Here is a 17609-nt window from a genome sequence, read left to right as displayed (position 1 = left end):
ACCAAAAAATGGACTAGGAATCAGTAGATCTAAGGCATGAGGCCTGTGTGCTATGCCTGGCTCTAGCACATCCAGTCATGAAATATTGGTCTCCCTGAGCTTTTGGGTTTGTTCATTCTATAACTTGTGCTACTTAATAAAATCTCTGTAACATCACTAAGGAACTTCAAAGAGAGAAACATATGATCTCATTTGTGTTTTAGAAATCAGAGGGGACAACAAAGCAAGACTGGGCAGGTGGGTCAACTTCAAAGTTATGGAATAGAAGGGACTATGGCAGTAGTCCAGGCAGGAAATGACAAGACTTGACCAAAGGCAATGGAAATGGAGAGGAACAAAATGGTATCAAAGATTAGAAGACAGACTCAATGGGATAAGTGAGCTTTAAGATAAGCACGAACTTGGCGGCTGAACAAGTACCTACTAGAAGGATGGTAAAGTTATTTTTTCCAAACTCATTACATATACTGAAAAATAAAACACATCTTAAGGATGAGGTCACTAAAAAAAAAAAAAGTACAGAACATTGTCACACATCTGAGCTATAATCTCAGCAAAGAACATGGGACTCAGCCGCCTTAAGGATGAACTCTAGGCTGGATGTGGAAGCTCACACCTGTAATCCCAGCATTTTGGAAGGCCGAGACAGGAGGAGCACTTGAGTCCAGGATTTCAAGACCAGCCTGGGCAACATAGCCAGACTCTGTCTCTACAAAATAAAATTTTTTTAAAGAAAAGAATTCACTGCCATCAAAAGTGCAGTCTTGATTGCACAATACACATTATGCTAGAGACAGAGTATATTCCCATAAGGTTTTTAGCTATATGCACAGGGCTACAATTCACATCACATCAAGTACAAATATGGTCATTAAAACCAAGGTGCTTTCACCATAGCCTAAAGTGGAAACAATCCAAGTGTCCATAAACAGATGACTAGACAAACAAAATGTGGTTTACAGCAGGTCCTCGAAAAATATCATTTCATTCAACATCATTTTGTTATAACACTGATGAGAAAAACTGTCAATTCCCAGCCAGGGCTACTGTCTATGGAGTTTGCATGTCCCATGTCTGTGGGGGTTTTCTCTGGGTACTCTGATTTCCTGCCACATCCCAAAGCTGTGCACACTAGATGGTGTCTAAGCTGCATACGTATCCCAATGGTTCCAGTGAGAGTGAGTATGGGGGTATACATGAGTGTACCCTGTGTTCTTTCTGTCCAGGGCTGCCTCCCACCTGGTATCCTGAGCTGCCAGAGAGGCTGTGGCCACCCGCAACCCTGAACTGAAACAAGTGGGTTTGAAAATGAATGAATGAATGAATGAATGAATGAATACAACTTGTTAAAAAATAAAAGTTCACCTGTAATCCCAACACTTCAGGAGGCCGCGGTGGGGGGGTCATCAGGTCAGGAGACCAGCCTGACCAACATGGTGAAATGCCATCTCTACCAAAAATTACAAAAAAAATTAGCCAGGCATGGTGGCATGCACCTGTAATCCCAGCTACTCAGGAGGCTGAGGCAGGAGAATTGCTTGAACCCAGGAGGCGGAGGTTGCAGTGAGCTGAGATCACACCATTGCACTCCGGCCAGGGCAACAGTGAGACTCTATCTAAAAAAAAAAAAAAAAACTTACAAAGTAGGTTGGTTGTGGTGACTTATGCCTATAATCTCAGCATTTTGGGAGGCCAAGGTGGGAGGATCACCTGAGGTCAGCAGTTCAAGACCAGTCTGGCCAACATGGTGAAACCCCATCACTACTAAAAATACACAAAAATTAGCAGGGTATAGTGGCAGGTGCCTGTAATCCCAGCTAGTCGGGAGGCTGAGGCAGAATCACTTGTACTTGGGAGGTGGAGGTTGCAGTGAGCTGAGATCATGCCATTGCACTCCAGCCTGGGCAAGATGAGCAAAACTCTGCCTCAACAACAACAAAAAAATTTCACCAAGTAGACAACAACCATACAAACCCATAACAATAAACAATGCAGTCAAAAACCTTCGGCAAACTGCACATTTGCGATTGTTTGCTTTTGAACTGCACAGTGGTAGGAGGTGCTCCTTGTAATTTCTGCTTTGCAAACATTTATTCTTTGACTTACCCCACCACCACTATGATCGCCCCCACTCAGTCACTCACCAGAAATTGGGCAAATAATTCATTTACTTGCTTTTGTTAATCTTTCTTAAATATATGTATACTTCACATTTATTTCAATGTTTAACATAAGAAGTGGTTTGGGTCTTCAGAAGTTTGGTGATATCTTTGTGATCAGAAATATACCATTAATTAATTGTTGTTTATGTCAATTAGCCAATGGTAAAACTGGTTTCATTACACGTCCTTTTGCTTAAAGTTGTAGTTTCCAAGAATCTACCAATGACATTATGTGGGCACTTACTGTATGTATCCAATGAAATATTATTCAGCCCTAAAATGGAATGAAGAGAATCTATCACATGGTACAAATTGGACGAACCTTGAGATATTATGCTAAGTGAGATAAGCCAGTCACAAAAGGACAAACACTGTATGATAACACTTATATGAGGTATGCAGAATAATTAAACTCAGAGACAGAAAGTAGAAAGTTGTTGCCAGGTGTTGGGGGAGGACAGAATAAGGGTGAATGTTTAATAGGTATGGTGTTTCAGTTTTGCAGGATGAAACAGACATGGGGGTACATGGTGGTGACAGTTGTACAACGAGGTGAATGTACTTAACACCACTGAACTATACATTTAAAAACGGTGAAGCTGGTAAATTTTATGTTACATGTATTTTACCACCATTTAAAAGAAAAAAGAATAAAGAATAAAAGCAGCATACTGACCTCTCCATCAGCTGCTAGAGCCATTGAATGATGTGAGCCACAAGCCACTTCCACCACTTGCTTGATCAAGAGATTGGTACAGACCTGGATGGGAGCAACGCCTTGGTTGGTTGTCCCATTCCCAAGCTGGCTATAACCATTGTGGCCCCAGGCATAAACCACTCCATCTGTACACACGAAGCACACAAAGAATCAGCTCCAAAAAGAGAGTAACACTGTACTTTCTTCCCAAGAACTTTGTACAGCTCATTCTTCAACCTTCATTTCTCTTCCACTGGCCCCTCCTCTCTGTGTTAAATAACCACAGATGGGGCAAGAGAGAAAGAGATGGGTAACAGAAGGGGATAGACGATGCAAAATCTTTAAAGAAAGGACTTGGTAATAACATAGATCAGCTATGTGATCAAAAGTCAAAGTTTATGTATACAAAAATTAGGCTTTCTAAAAACTCTGATCCATCTCAGTAGTTTCTGTGTCAGATATTGAGCAAAAGGCAGATGACAAGAAAGCTCAATGTTAACGTCTACCATCACTTAATCAAATACCAAGTCACAGGAACCCATACAGCGTGTGTGGCTATTCGCTCACCAAGTACAGAGGAAAGAGACTATTTGCAAGGGAAACAAAAGTCTCAGAGCTTCTTTCAAGCAGGCTATGTTAGTGGCATGAAACTGGCTGAATTTTTTTTTTTATTTTACATAAAGCAATGATTATTTTATGCTCATTTATTCTGTGTCAGGAATTTGGACAAGGGACAATGAAGATGGCTTGTCTTTGCTTCATGGTGTGTGTGATGGAAGATTCAAAGGCTGGGGATAACTTAGGGGCTGGGAACTAGCATCACCTGGAGGCATCATCACTGACACTGCTGTGACCATCGTTGGAAAGCATAATCAGCTTATTCTAAAGGATACAACTCAGGAACAGTCAAATGGAGGAGACACACAGGGCAAGGTATGTGGGGCTGGGGGGTGCACAGAGCTCCCATGCCCTCTCTAGCATGCCACCTTCCCAGCACCTTGATGTGATCGCCAACCCAGAAGCTCCTCTGTCTGAAATTTTTTTATAATTACTTTATCTTTTCTAGGATTCCAATGGAGACTATTTTTCTTATGTTATCTCTAGAAGTACCATTGTTTCAGGCATTTCTTTCCACAGCACACCTGAGTGCCAAGGGCAGGTCTTCCAGAGTCATGCATTCTCCTCATGTCTTTCCCATGGTAATAAAACATCCTGACCTATTAAGGACAATCTGCCTGGCTACAACACTCTAGGGTGACAGCAGAAATCCAAGTGCTGTGGTTAAACTGCAGGTCACTCACAGCAGTCCCCAGGCAACCAGGGGAAAGAGACTTCTGCTTATCTACCGTAGAACAAAGACAGCCCACACAAACTCAGAGTCCTCTTCCAGGTACAAGGCTAGAGAACCTCTGACATGTGGCTCACAAGAGGCATTCCCTCCTACAGAAATTATGACAGAAACCATCAATGGGAAATTTCATCCTGAGAAAGATGTGGCTTAAGACTGAAAGAAAGAGTATAAAACACAAAAAATATGATCCATGATATTATGCTAAAGTTACAGCAAGTGAAAGAAATGTCCAAACTAATGAGTGTTTTAATTCCTGAAAACAGAAAAATAGACTTAAATAGAGAAATGCATATCTTGTTCTTGGACAGAAAAATTCAATATCATAAAGATTCTAGTTTTTCCTACATAAATGTATGAAGTTTAAATAGCAATAAAAGCTTCAAATTACTTTCCGGAGGTAGACAAGCTGATTAGAAAAAAGTTTAATGAGAAGAATAAAAAAAAACAAGAATAAACAGGAAAACCATATAAAAAAAGAAGGTAGCTAATTCTATCAGTTATTAAAACCTATAACAAATGTCTATGAGGCTGGGCACGTGATGTTTCACATCTATAATCCCAGTACTTTGGGAGGCCAAGGCAGGTGAATTGCTTGAGGTCAGGAGTTCAAGACCAGACTGGCCAACATAGTAAAACCCCATCTATACTGAAAAAAAAAAAAAAAAATCAAGCCAGGTGTGGTACTCATGCCCATAATCCCAGTACTTTGGGAGGCTGAAGTAGGCAGATCACAAGGTCAGCAGTTCAAGACCAGCTGGTCAATATCGTGAAACTCCATCTCTACTCAAAATACAAAAATTAGCTGGGCCTGATGGCAGGCGCCTATAGTCCCAGCTACTCGGGAGACTGAGGCAGGAGACTCACTTGAACCCAGGAGGCAGAGGTTGCAGTGAGCCCCAAGATCGCGCCACTGCACTCCAGCCTGAGTAACAGAGCGAGATTCCATCTCAAAAAATAATAATGCAAGAATCAGCCAGGCATGGTGGCGCACACATGTAATCCCAGCTACTCAGGAGGCTGAGGCAAAAGAATTGCTTGAACCCAGGAGGCAGAAGTTGCAGTAAGATCATGCCTCTGTACTTCAGCCTGGGCAAAAAGAGCAAGACTCTGTCTCAAAAAAAAAAGTAATTTAAAACAACCTGTAGCCAGGCATGGTGGCTCATGCCTGTAATCCAAGCACTTTGGAGGCCAAGGCAGGCAGATCACCTGAGGTTGGGAGTTCAAGACCAGCCTGACCAACATGGTGAAACCCTGCCTTAAAAAAATAAAAATAGCCGGGCGCGGTGGCTCAAGCCTGTAATCCCAGCACTTTGGGAGGCCGAGGCGGGTGGATCACGAGGTCAAGAGATTGAGACCATCCTGGTCAACATGGTGAAACCCCGTCTCTACTAAAAATACAAAAAATTAGCTGGGCATGGTGGCGCATGCCTGTAATCCCAGCTACTCAGGAGGCTGAGCCAGGAGAACTGCCTGAATCCAGGAGGCGGAGGTTGCGGTGAGCCAAGATCGTGCCATTGCACTCCAGCCTGGGTAACAAGAGCGAAACTTCGTCTCAAAAAAAAAAATTAATTAATTAAAAATAAAAATGAAAATAAATAAATAAATAAAAAACCTGTAATTCTAAATAATCTCAAAGAGAAGACACTGAGTTCATGAAATAATAGCAACAAGTTCTGGAAAGGAACATTTAAAGAACAAGAAAGAACACTTGGAAATAAAACAATGGAAATGTTAAATATATGACATAAGAGCTGTAAGATAAAATTGAAGAAACTTCCCAGAACACAGATGGGAGAGAACATTTTTTAAAAAATAAGGAAGATCAGGACGGGCGCAGCGGCTCACACCTGTAATCCCAGCACTTTGGGAGGCTGAGGTGGGAGAATTGCTTGAGCCGAGGAGGTTAAGGTGTGATCCACCTGCTCACACAGTGAGGCTACAGTGACCCAAGATTGCACCACCACACTCCAGCCTGGATGGCACAGAGAGACTCTGTCTCAAAAAAAAAAAAAAAAAAAAATAGGAAGATCACTCCAAAATCTCTAACTTCTAAGAAAAAAATCCATGAAGGAGAAAACAAAGAAGAAAATTCGTCTTTTTTTAGAGATGGGGTCTCACTCTGTCACCCAGGCTGGAGTGCAATGAGGCAATCATAGGTCACTCCAACCTCGAACTCCTAGGCTCAAGTGATCCTCCTGCATCAGTCTCCTGAGTAGCTGGGACTACAGGTGCATGCCACCATGCCCAGCTTTTAAAGAGATATGGCCTCACTATGTTGACCAGGCTGGTCTTGAACTCCTGGCTTGGAGCAAATATCCTGCCTCAGCCTCCCAAAGTGCTGGGATTATAGGCATGAGCCACCACACACAGCCAACAAGAGAAATTATCCATGAAATATTACAAGAAAATTTTCTAGAAATAAAGAAATTTCCAGAAGTGACCAACACAATAAATTAAAAATTACACCAGAGTATAGAATCATGACTATGTCACAATACTTTATTTAAAAAGTCCTTGAAGCTTCCAAAGAGGAAAAAAGAGTCACATACAAAATAGCAAAAGTTGCCGGCATGGTGACTCACACCTGTAACCCCAGCACTTTGAAAGGCCGAGGTGGGTGGATCACCTGAGGCCAGGAACATGCTTAAAACCCGTCTCTACTAAAAATATAAAAATCAGCCAGGAATAGTGGCATATGCCTCTAATTGTACTCGGGAGGCTGAGGCACAAGAATCGCTTGAACCCAGGAGGCGGAGGTTGCAGTGAGCCAAGATAGTGCCACTGCACTCCAGCCTGGGTGATAGAGCTAGACTGTCTCAAAAGGAAAAAAAAAAAGAAGGAAGAAAGAACCAGTGTGATGCCAGAAGGCATGATTACACAAGGCAAAAGTGAGATAATCACCTCATTATGCTCAACTCCAGTTATATTCATACCAGATGATGATGCTCAGATTTGGATTTCACAGCTCTTGAGAAAGATGCAGAGAACTTGGGGTAGATTCAGTTAGGAGCTACAGACAATTAGAAAGCTAGATACTAAAACCTATGACAGCATCCTAGGAAGCTGTGATTCCTCAGTCTAGACAAAGGAAGGCAGGAATGCAAATCGTCTCCCAAATGCCACCTAGACGATTATCCAACAAAAAGTTGAGGACCTTGGAGCAAGAGAGCAAGAGTTAATGTGCCTGAAGTAGAAAAGGAAGCATTTAGGTTATAGATAATGAACTTTCAGAGTGCTGGGTGCCCACAGTACAGATAAATCACACACATATACAAAATGTCTACTCTCCTTTAGTGATCTTGACTGAACAGGCAGAGAATAAAGGACAAGAACTTATCAACCTGCATCCCGGTTCTTTCAATATGGCAGCTACATGAATGCCAGAGAATAGACTAAGATTTCCCGATTCAAGAGGCAAGAACTACACAAAGAAAGGAAAACATCTGTGTTTAGAAAAATGTATCAAAGGAACCCTGAAAGTTACCTTACAACCACAAATCCACTGAAAAATTAGGCTGGAAGGACCAGTTCATTTGCTATACCTAATCTTCCACAGCTTTATGGAGGCAGTCGAAAACCACACAAGTTTGCCTAATTTGCAAGACGTTCCAGAGTTAGCCTGAAATGTTTAACTTTTACCTGCTTTATGTACTTCTCCTCAGAAATTAAGAAACAAACAATCCAAAATTAGTTATTTGGTATAGCCCTATCTCCCCTGCACTTAGAATTAACCGCTCAATTTCTTACAAACTGAAAAGTTAGATGGGTTCCCGCCTTACCTTCGGTGCTGAGAAGAACATGTGGTCCACTCCCGTAACTGAGACTTTTAATCTTCTTTCCACATAAGCCTTCCAGCTTTTTGGGTACAAGTGTACTCTGGTTATCTCCAGTTCCCAGACAGTTACTATAGTTCAGTCCAAATACAAAGACCTAGAAAACAGATGGCTTTTTTTGAGTCTTTTGGCTGAAAGCTGTATTAAAAACTCCCTTTTATGCTCTGAAAATAAGACATTTCAAGTTCAACTAGAGAGTTCAGGAGGTGAGAAAGACACTGATATGGTTGTTAAGAGAAATCCAACCTCTGCTGACACAGAATGTTGTCTATGAAACTCAGAGTGGTATAGAGTAGAGGGATATTAAATCCAGAAACTGAAAAAAGAGAAACTGTTAAAGCGATAGTCTTCCTGAACTTCAGGATCTATTTATCCCCTGCCTTTTCTCCATCTTTGAACTGCACACTTTGAATACCAATCCCCATATAAGCCCTAAAACTAAACTCTAGGTTTTAACAGACTCTTACCTCATCATTGTCAGTAACGTACAGTGCTTCATTGGCTGAGGTGCCGAAGACGCATGCCTTCCGAATAGAAGCAATCTCTTGAGGGGAGAGCAGAGTGAAGATGGGCCACTTTCCTACATCCACCATGACTCTGGCTTCAAGCAATTCCTATGAATAAGCCGACATCTCTGCTGGAACAAACAGAAAGGATTCCAGAAAAAAATTAAATAGCCACTGAGCTAACTTTTAAGTAAAGACCTGTTAATAAATGCTAACAAAAGCTGATTTTAGAATAAATGAACTACCTTTGGTTACATGGATCACTCACTTTCCCCAGCAATGCATGCAATCCTTCCTCCGCCTTCAAACCTGGGCCTTTTCCTACAAGAGAACAGCGTTCGAGAACCAGCTGTCTATCTTGCCCACTTCCTAGTCAGTGCTTATCTGTTCCACATGTGCTTCCCACTCACCCTCTTGTTAGACCTCTAAAAACAGCCAAAGCAGCAGGTCAAAACTGAGTTCTTTCTGGCTCCAGCACCACAGAGGGCGCCTGGGGCTGAAGTATGCTTAGCCAAAGCCTCGTCCCCACCCACCAGAGATATTCTTCCCACCAGCACCAACTTGGATGACAAGGCTTCAGCCCCAGGTATCGTATCACAGATTCAATAAGGATTAAACACCATCAAATCAGGGTATTCACTGTCACTGCACAGCCAGACGACTCGAGTAACATTCAAATGTCTTGACAAGTGTGCATGCAGGCGGAGGGGGAAGTATTGGTGAAGACAAGTAAAGGATTTGAGCGGGGAGTAATACATGAACATTGGAAAAAACTTTTGTTTCAAATGGACAAAAGGGGATAAGAAAGTAAGTCTCCCTATCATCCCTCCCTGACCCTGCCCTCAAAGGCCACCACTGTTCCCAGTGATCTGTAATTCCTTCTGGAGATAGTGTATACTTATGGAAGCACTACATGTATGCATGAGAGTATGTGTTTCTTTAAAAACAAAAGCACAAATGGAAGCTTTTTTTCCCTACTTAACAGTACATCGGGGAAATAATTCTATATTAGCACACATAGACCTGTTCCATTTATTTTCAATGCTACTATAGCATTCCATTACATTGATTTAGCAATATACCTTGTTTTCTGAGAAACATTTAAGTCAATTCCAGTCTTTTGCTAGAATACTGCAATTATTGCCTGCATATTATTGTATAGACATGTCTTGTTTTATACATAAATTTCTAAAATAAATTCCTAAAAGTGAAAATTGCTAGGTCAAAGTCTAATAGCTAGTTTACCATTACTAGCTATTAGTATTTCAAACAGTCTTCTAATGAAGTAGTGCCCATGTATAAAACCACCATTGATGTAGGATGGCACCTGTTTACACACACTCTTCCCACACAGTGTACTCTCATGGTATCTCAGTTTTATTGAAACTGGCATTTCCCTGTGATGAGTGAGTTAGGGTGTCACTTAAAAAAAATTAGAATATTCGGGAGGCCAAAGTGGGAGATCACAAGCTCAAAAGATCAAGACCATCCTAGCCAACATGGTGAAACCCCATCTCTACTAAAAATACAAAAATCAGTGGGTGCAGTGGCGCCGGCCTGTAGTCCCAGCTACCCAGGAGGCGGAGGTTGCAGTGAGCCAAGATCGTGCCACTGCACTCCATCCTGGTGACAGAGTGACACTCCATCTCAAATAATAATAATAATAATTGTAACAATAACAACTAACTTACTGAGCACTATGTGCAAAGCACTATTCTAAGTAATTTTATATTTATCCATTCATTTAATCCTCACTTTACCAAAAAGGAAATGGAGAAAATTTTAAGAATCTGCTCAAACTCGTAAGCGGCAGAGTCGGAATCTGCACCCAGGCAACCTGAAGCATGAGTCTGCACTCTTTACCTCTCACTCTCAATTTAAGAGCCCACTGTCAGGCTTCTGTGCAAAGTGCCTATATTTTCTACTGGATCATTGTTCTTTGTCTTGTTCTTTATTTTTAAGTATTCTTTGTGTGGTAAGATGATCTTAAATGCTTTTATCTCTACAAAAAAATATGAAAAAAGGGCTGGGTGCAGGAGCTCATGCCTGTAATCCCAGCACTTTGGTAGGCTGAGGCAGGTGGATCATTTGAGGTCAAGAGTTTGTGACCAGCCTGGCCAACGTGAAACCTCATCTCTACTAAAAATACAAAAAAAAAAAAAAAAAAAAAAGAAATGAAAGAAAAAATTAGCCAAGCAGTAGTGGCACATGCCTCTAATCCCAGCTACTAGGGAGGCTGAGGCAGGAGAATCACTTGAGCCTGGGAGGCAGAGGTTGTGGTAGGCTGAGATTGGGCCACTGCACTCCAGTCTGGGTGACAGAGTGAGAGACCCTGTCAAAAAAAAAAAAAAAAAAAAAAAGGAAGGAAGGAAGGAAGGAAATAGAGAGGGAGGGAGGGAGGGAGGGAGATAATTAGCCAGGCACAATGGTGCACACCTGCAGTCCCAGTTACTCAGGAGGCTGAGGTGAGAGAATCACTTGAGCCCAGAAGTCAGGACTGCACTGAGCTGAGATCACACCACTGCACTCTAGCCTGGGTGACAGTGAGACCCTGTCCACAATAAAATAAAATAAAAATCTATATAAAGAAACAAGATGCCCCTCAAATGACCTCTTGTGCCTCTTACAAAACAGATGGGGAAAGGAGTCACAAGAAATCAAGCCCTATAAAGCCATATAAGCAGGTAAGTAAATTTCAAGAAAATCCAGAAACAGGTTTTCCTAGAATTATGAAGCATATTTAGTCTTCAAAATTTTTAATTTTACATAATACAGAATTAGCCAAAAATATGATTCACCACCTTTAAAATTACAACATAAAGGGATAAGACATTCAAAACCACACAACTTCCTGACAGCAGCAATTATTCTAATATCATTAAACCAATGTGGGCAACTCTGCCCTAAGGGTTTGGTAATCTACTGCAAGATCGGGCTAACTCATAATGATGGGGCATTATTACATGCACTGACTTCACCCACTGCTAAATTACATGAAGCTTTATTTTACAAGGTATTTCTCCAAAGACTTCCATTTAAGAGGCCGTTTAAGAAACAGGTCATACATCTTACATGTCCACACCCATCATAAAAGAAAAATGCATCCCTAACAGGCTTAATATAGTGGAAATAAGAGTGTGCTTTAGTCCTGGGTTTGCTTTTCATCAGTCAGTGTAACAGCCGTTCGCTGTTTTGAGCCTGGGTTTCCCACAAACCTAGAAATTTGTGATTTTATGTTCAAGATATAATGAAGAAGCTGGGGGCATTTCTTGAATGCATAAGAACAGGCGCAGTAATGTTGGCCAAGCAAGAAATTACCCCAGCAAAACGATTAAGCAAAGCTAAGAGCAGGAAAGAAGAAATAACTATCATGAACCTTCCTTGTCGTAGACACTGTTAATTAGGTAGCTTTCCATACATTATTTAATCTTCATAATACTCTTGTAAAGAGGAGACTGTTAACCATTCCTGGCAGATGAGGACTGTGGCTCAAAGGTGAAATGACTTACCAAGGTCATATAGCAGACCCCTCTAATTTTTCTTATGAAGAACATCAGTCCTAGCCCTTCAATAGCTGAACTTCCTCAACATCACTTCTTTCTGACTTTATCCTGCCTCATAAATGCATAGCAGCAACTATCTTTAACCTGTTGACAATACAAAAAGTATGCAGCCAGGCACGGTGGTTCACACCTGTAATCCCAGCACTGTGGGAGGCGAAGGCGGGCAGATCATGAGTTCAGGAGTTTGAGACCAGCCAGCCTAACATGGTGAAACCCTATCTCTACTAAAAATACAAAACAAATGAGCCAGATGTGGTGGTGGGCACCTATAATCCCAGCTACTTGGGATGCTAAGGCAGGAGAATAGCTTGAAACTGGAAGGCAGAGGTTGCAGTAAGCCAAGTTCGCAGCACTACACTCCAGCCTGGGCAACAAGAGCAAAACTCCATCTCAAAAACAAACAAGCAAACAAACAAACAAAATCATTCCAGGCTGAGCATGGTGGCTCACACCTGTAATCCTAGCACATTGGGAGACCGAAGCAGGCAGATCACTTGAGGTCAGGAGTTTGAGACCAGACTGGCCAACATGGCAAAACTGTGTCTCTACTAAAAATACAAAATTACACCAGGTGTGGTGGCGCATGCCTGTAATCTCAGCTACTCGGGAGGCTGAGGTGGGAGGATCATCTGAGCCCAGGAAACAGAGGTTGCAGTGAGCCAAGACTGTGCAACTCCACTCTAGCCTGGGCGATAGAGTATGACTCTGTCTCAAAAAATAATAATCACCATCATCACCATCAATCCAGAGGTTTGCACAATAATTTAGACGCTTCCAACAGGAAGATAGGAAGTGATTCTATTTGTGTTCTATTCCTATACAGAGGAGCCACTGCTAATGGGAAGAACCTTCAACAGGCCTGTTCAGCCCAGGCCTTCCCTGACAGTCACGTACCTTGGTAAGTACCCTGAGCAAGGTAGCCCAACTCTCTTCCTTCCCATGTTGCTATGCTTTCTCCAAATTATAAGCACTGCCAAGGAAGCATCCCAAAAAAAGCTGCCACCCAAACATGTCATATAGCTAAACTATATGCACATCCCAAATTCAAAACAAAACCACAAAAATAAATGTACCCTGTAAGACTCAGTTAGCTTAGCTACGTTATAAAACAGTATGTACTGTATGATAACAATTTTTCTAAAGTACAATATATACACAAATGCATACACCAAAATATATCTCAATGGAGAAATTACAGGTGGCGTCATTTTCTTTGTATTTTTATTCTATTTTTTGGCCTGCTGTCCCCATTTCTTCGGGTTTTTTGGTTTTTGTTTGAGATAAGAGTTTCATTCTTGTTGCCCAAGCTGGAGTGCAGTGGTGCAATCTTCAGCTCACTGCAACCTCCGGCCTCCTGGGTTCAAGCAATTCTCCTGCCTCAGCCTCCCAAGTAGCTGGGGTTACAGGCGCCCACCATCATGCCCAGCTAATTTTTTTTTTTTAGACGGAGCCTCGCTCTGTCATCCAGACTGGAGTACAGTGGCACAATCTCGGCTCACTGCAACTTCCACCTTCAAGTGATTCTCCTGCCTCAGCCTCCCAACTAGCTGGGATTACAGGCACGCACCACCACACCGAGCTAATTTTTTATATTTTTGGTAGAGACAGGGTTTTACCATGTTGGCCAGGCTGGTCTTGAACTCCTCATCTCAAGTGATCCACCCACCTTGGCCTCCCAAAGTGCTGGGATTACAGGCATGAGCCACCATGCCAGGCCTATTTTGTATTTTCTTTTAATAGAGACTGGGTTTCACCATGTTGGCCAGGCTGGTCTAGAACTCCTGAACTCAAGTGATCTACCCACCTCAGCCTCCCAAAGTGCTGGGATTACAGGCATAAACCACCATGCCCGGCCTCCATTGTATTTTTAAAATACAGTCCCAAATTTCTTTTTTTTTTTTTTTCTCCAAGACAGAGTCTCCTTCTGCTGCCCAGTCTAGAGTACAGCAGCATGATCTTGGCACAGTGCAACCTCCGCCCCCTCAGTTCAAGCAATTCTTGTCCCTCATTCTCCCAAGTAGCTGGGATTACAGGTGTGCACCACCATGCCTGGCTAATTTTTGCATTTTTAGTAGAGATGAGGTTTCACCATGTTGTCCAGGCTTGTCTCAAACTCCTGACCTTGGGTGATCCACCCGTCTCAGCCTCCCAAAGCGCTGGGATTAGAGGCGTGGGCCACTGCATCCATCCAGTCTCAAATTTCTATAACAAACATTTTATGACAAATAGAAATAAACAAATATTTCAAATGAAAATAAAAGTTTAATTATTTGAATTATGTTTTACCACCTAGGCTGTTAGAAGTTTTAAGATGCATTCTTGCTTTAGATTCACAACCTACAGTGGCAGAATGTTTCTGGCAAAATCTAGAACAATGAATTATTAATATAAAATTAAATGTAGACAGTAGGAATATAAGATGATAGAGCTGCTATAGAAAACCTGATGGTGATTTCTCAAAAAAATTAAACATCAGAATTCTATTATCTAGAAACTCCATTTCTAGTATACACCCCAAAGAATTGAAAGCAGACACTTGAATAGATAGTTGTATACTAACTGTCAAAGTAGCATTATTCACAACAGCCAAAATGTGAAAATAAAACAAATATCCATGCACAGATGAACGGATAAGCAAAGTGTGGTCTACACATATGACGGAATATTACTCACTCTTTGAAGGAAATTCTGATACAATCAACAACAGGGATGAACCCTGAAGATATCATGCTAATAAGCTAGACAAATGTTGTATGATTCCTCTTACATGAGGTATCATAGACCTAGAACAGTCAGATTCACGGAGACAAAGTAGAATTGTGGGTGCCAAGAGCTGGGAGGAGGTAGGAATGAGTAGTTATTGTTTAATGGGTACAGAGTTTCACTTTGGGATGATGCAAAAGTTCTAGGCAAGAAACATACAAAAAAATATTCAACATCAGTAATTATCAGAGAAATCCAAACCAAAACCACAATGAGATACCATCTCACACCAGTCAGAATGGCCATTATTCAAAAGTCAAAAACAAAAGATGCTGGCAAGGCTGTACAGCAAAAGGAACACTATACACTGTTGGTGGGAATGCAAATTAGTTCAGCCGCTGCAGAAAGCAGTTTGGAAATTCCTCAAAGAACTTAAAACACAACTACCATTCAACCCAGGAATCTCAAGACTGGGTATATATCCAAAGGAAAATAAATTGTTCTATAAAAAAAAAAACCCACATGCATTTGTACATTCATCACAGCGCTATTCACAATAGCAAAGACATGGAATCAACCTAGGTGCCCATAAACAGCAGAATGGAAAAAGAAAATGTGGTGCATGTACACTAAGGAATACTACACAGCCATTAAAAATAACAAAATCGTGGATGCAGCTGGAGGCCATTATCCTAAGTGAATTAACACAGGAACAGAAAACCAAATACCACACTTAGAACTGAGAGCTAAATATGGGGTACACATGGATATAAAGATGGGAACAATAGACACTGGAGATGACTAGAGGGGCAGGGAGGGAGGGGTACTATTAGATACTATGCTCACTACCTGGTTGATGGAATCATTTGTACTCCAAAGCTCAGCATCACATGCTATACCTATGTAACAAACCTACATATGTTCCCCCGAATCTAAAATAAAAGTTGAAATTATTTTTTTAAAAAGAGATGGATGGTGGTGATGGTTGTACAATAATGTGAATGCACCTAATGTCACTAAAATGTAAACTTAAAAACTGTCAAAATGGTAAATTTTACATTCTATATCTTTTACCCCAATTTTTAAAAAGCAAATAATCATCCTGTGGGCTTTTATCAAGCCTGTATTAATAAAATCAAAGATACATTTCTAAAATTAAATGTAGAAAGGCTTCAGTCCAAAAAATACTTTTGGAAAAGTAAAATCATAATGTTCTAATCATGTTTTAAGAAACATGTTCTGATTAGGGAAATTCTCGATGGAGCATTTATAAAAGAAATAGAGCCTTCTTAGAACTTTCCAGCACATACAGCAATTCAAACTAGACCAAACAAATTGCCCTTCCAGGGCTTGATTAATAATTATAAAAATGATGAGCTGTAATTAGAATGTCAGTCATATTTAAATAGTTACTTCTGCAGTAGCTCACTAAGATAGTACCTTTTTTTGCATATTTCCATATTTTATTTAGGAAATACTTTCTGAAAAACGGTATTAATGTGTTTCAGCCTGAATTATCACTCTTTTTGTGTTATTATTAGGTGAATCAATGACTTTTTTTTTACTGTATAGAGACAAAAGAAGGGTACGAGGAAAGAAAAGAGAAATGCAAAAATGTAAGCAGAGGTGTAACATCCTTAAAGATAATATGCCAACCCACTTGGGGATCTTCATATTTTCTGTGGCACTTGAAAATACTTCCTGCATCCCTTCCTGCACTTATCCTACATCCATTAGTCCTACAGATCAATATCCCATTCCCTGGGATGGCTTGTCCTAGCTATTGACACTGTCCGTCAGAGAACTTGTGGCATGAGGAAGAAAAGTTTACTTTATACTCTGAAAGCAAATTCAGCCAGGAGTACAAACACAGGCCTTCCAATTTTAGAAATCTACATTTAGAACTGGAAGGCTGAAGGAGTAATGTTGCAATTAATCTTTTAATTCCTCTAAGAGCATATTTATTTTTATTTCACTTTCCCCTAGGAACAAATATTAAGGAAGGGTGGGGAACAGTTTATTTTACTGATCTAGCAAAAAATATATTTGAACATGCTTATGGAATTTTTTAAAACAACAGGAAATAAACTTGACCAAAAATTTGTCACGGAATTTTGAGACCCATTAAAAAAGTTTAATGAGGAAAAAAAAAAACAGGAAATGGAGAGAAATGGAGAAATGGTACTAGAAAATTGGTTTTGATGAAATAATGGTCTCAATATTAAACAATAATAAAAATTTTGGGTTGATCTGTAAGCACATGGCTTCCACACAAACCTCAAATAACCAGAACATAGTTGACACAAATACAACAATGTATTTGCTTGGTCTAGTTTAAACTGCTGTATATACTGGTTTTTAAATGACACCAATAGGGTATTTTACCTCTAGACCTTAGGCTTCTATTGACGTTAGAGCTTTCTAAGGAAAAGAGGTGGGAAAGAGTAAGCAGTCCTTCAGCATTGGCTAGCATCTTGGTGCTAGCCAGTGCTAGCATGAAATGAGTTTGTATCATTCTTTATTATGGAAGCTGATTGTCAGAGGAAACTGAAATGGCTCTGAATGTTGGAACAATCATTTTAAGTGGCCTAAATATTGTTCAGCATACAAACTACAGCAAGCTTTAAACTACTCAGCACAGCGATTTCTAATATGCAAAATATTTTTAATGGCAAAAAAAAAAAACACCTTTCAATTAAAACATTTACACATACACTGAAAATCCTAATAGAAGTTTCTCTATTTTCATAAACTGAATGGGTGATTTTACTTATCAGTTTAAGTTGCTAAGCTG

General features: G+C 40.6%; 1 protein-coding gene across 37 annotated transcripts in view; it reads right to left on the bottom strand.

Moving 5' to 3' along the window:
* Positions 1 to 17609, bottom strand: part of RCBTB1 (RCC1 and BTB domain containing protein 1) — a 149634-nt gene that overhangs the window by 28956 nt on the left and 103069 nt on the right. For 8 of the 37 annotated variants that reach the window (XM_054253173.2, XM_078359414.1, XM_078359183.1 and 5 more), the window contains 3 exons: positions 8511 to 8680; positions 7990 to 8140; positions 2839 to 3005 (listed from right to left, as the gene is read on the bottom strand). In XM_054253173.2, the coding sequence (XP_054109148.1) occupies positions 2839 to 3005; positions 7990 to 8140; positions 8511 to 8636 (444 nt within the window). In that variant the 5' untranslated portion in view covers positions 8637 to 8680. Of the gene's footprint in view, positions 1 to 2838; positions 3006 to 7989; positions 8141 to 8510; positions 8681 to 8794; positions 8871 to 17609 lie in introns of all 37 variants that reach the window. The other 29 variants (XM_054253151.2, XM_035297829.3, XM_078358816.1 and 26 more) reach the window with 9 other exon arrangements.

This window comes from Callithrix jacchus, chromosome 1 (assembly GCF_049354715.1).
Source record: "Callithrix jacchus isolate 240 chromosome 1, calJac240_pri, whole genome shotgun sequence".
In the NCBI taxonomy this organism is placed as follows: Eukaryota; Metazoa; Chordata; class Mammalia; order Primates; family Cebidae; genus Callithrix; species Callithrix jacchus.
Note: the sequence above shows the minus strand (reverse complement) of the source record. Positions and strands in the feature narration are given on the sequence as shown.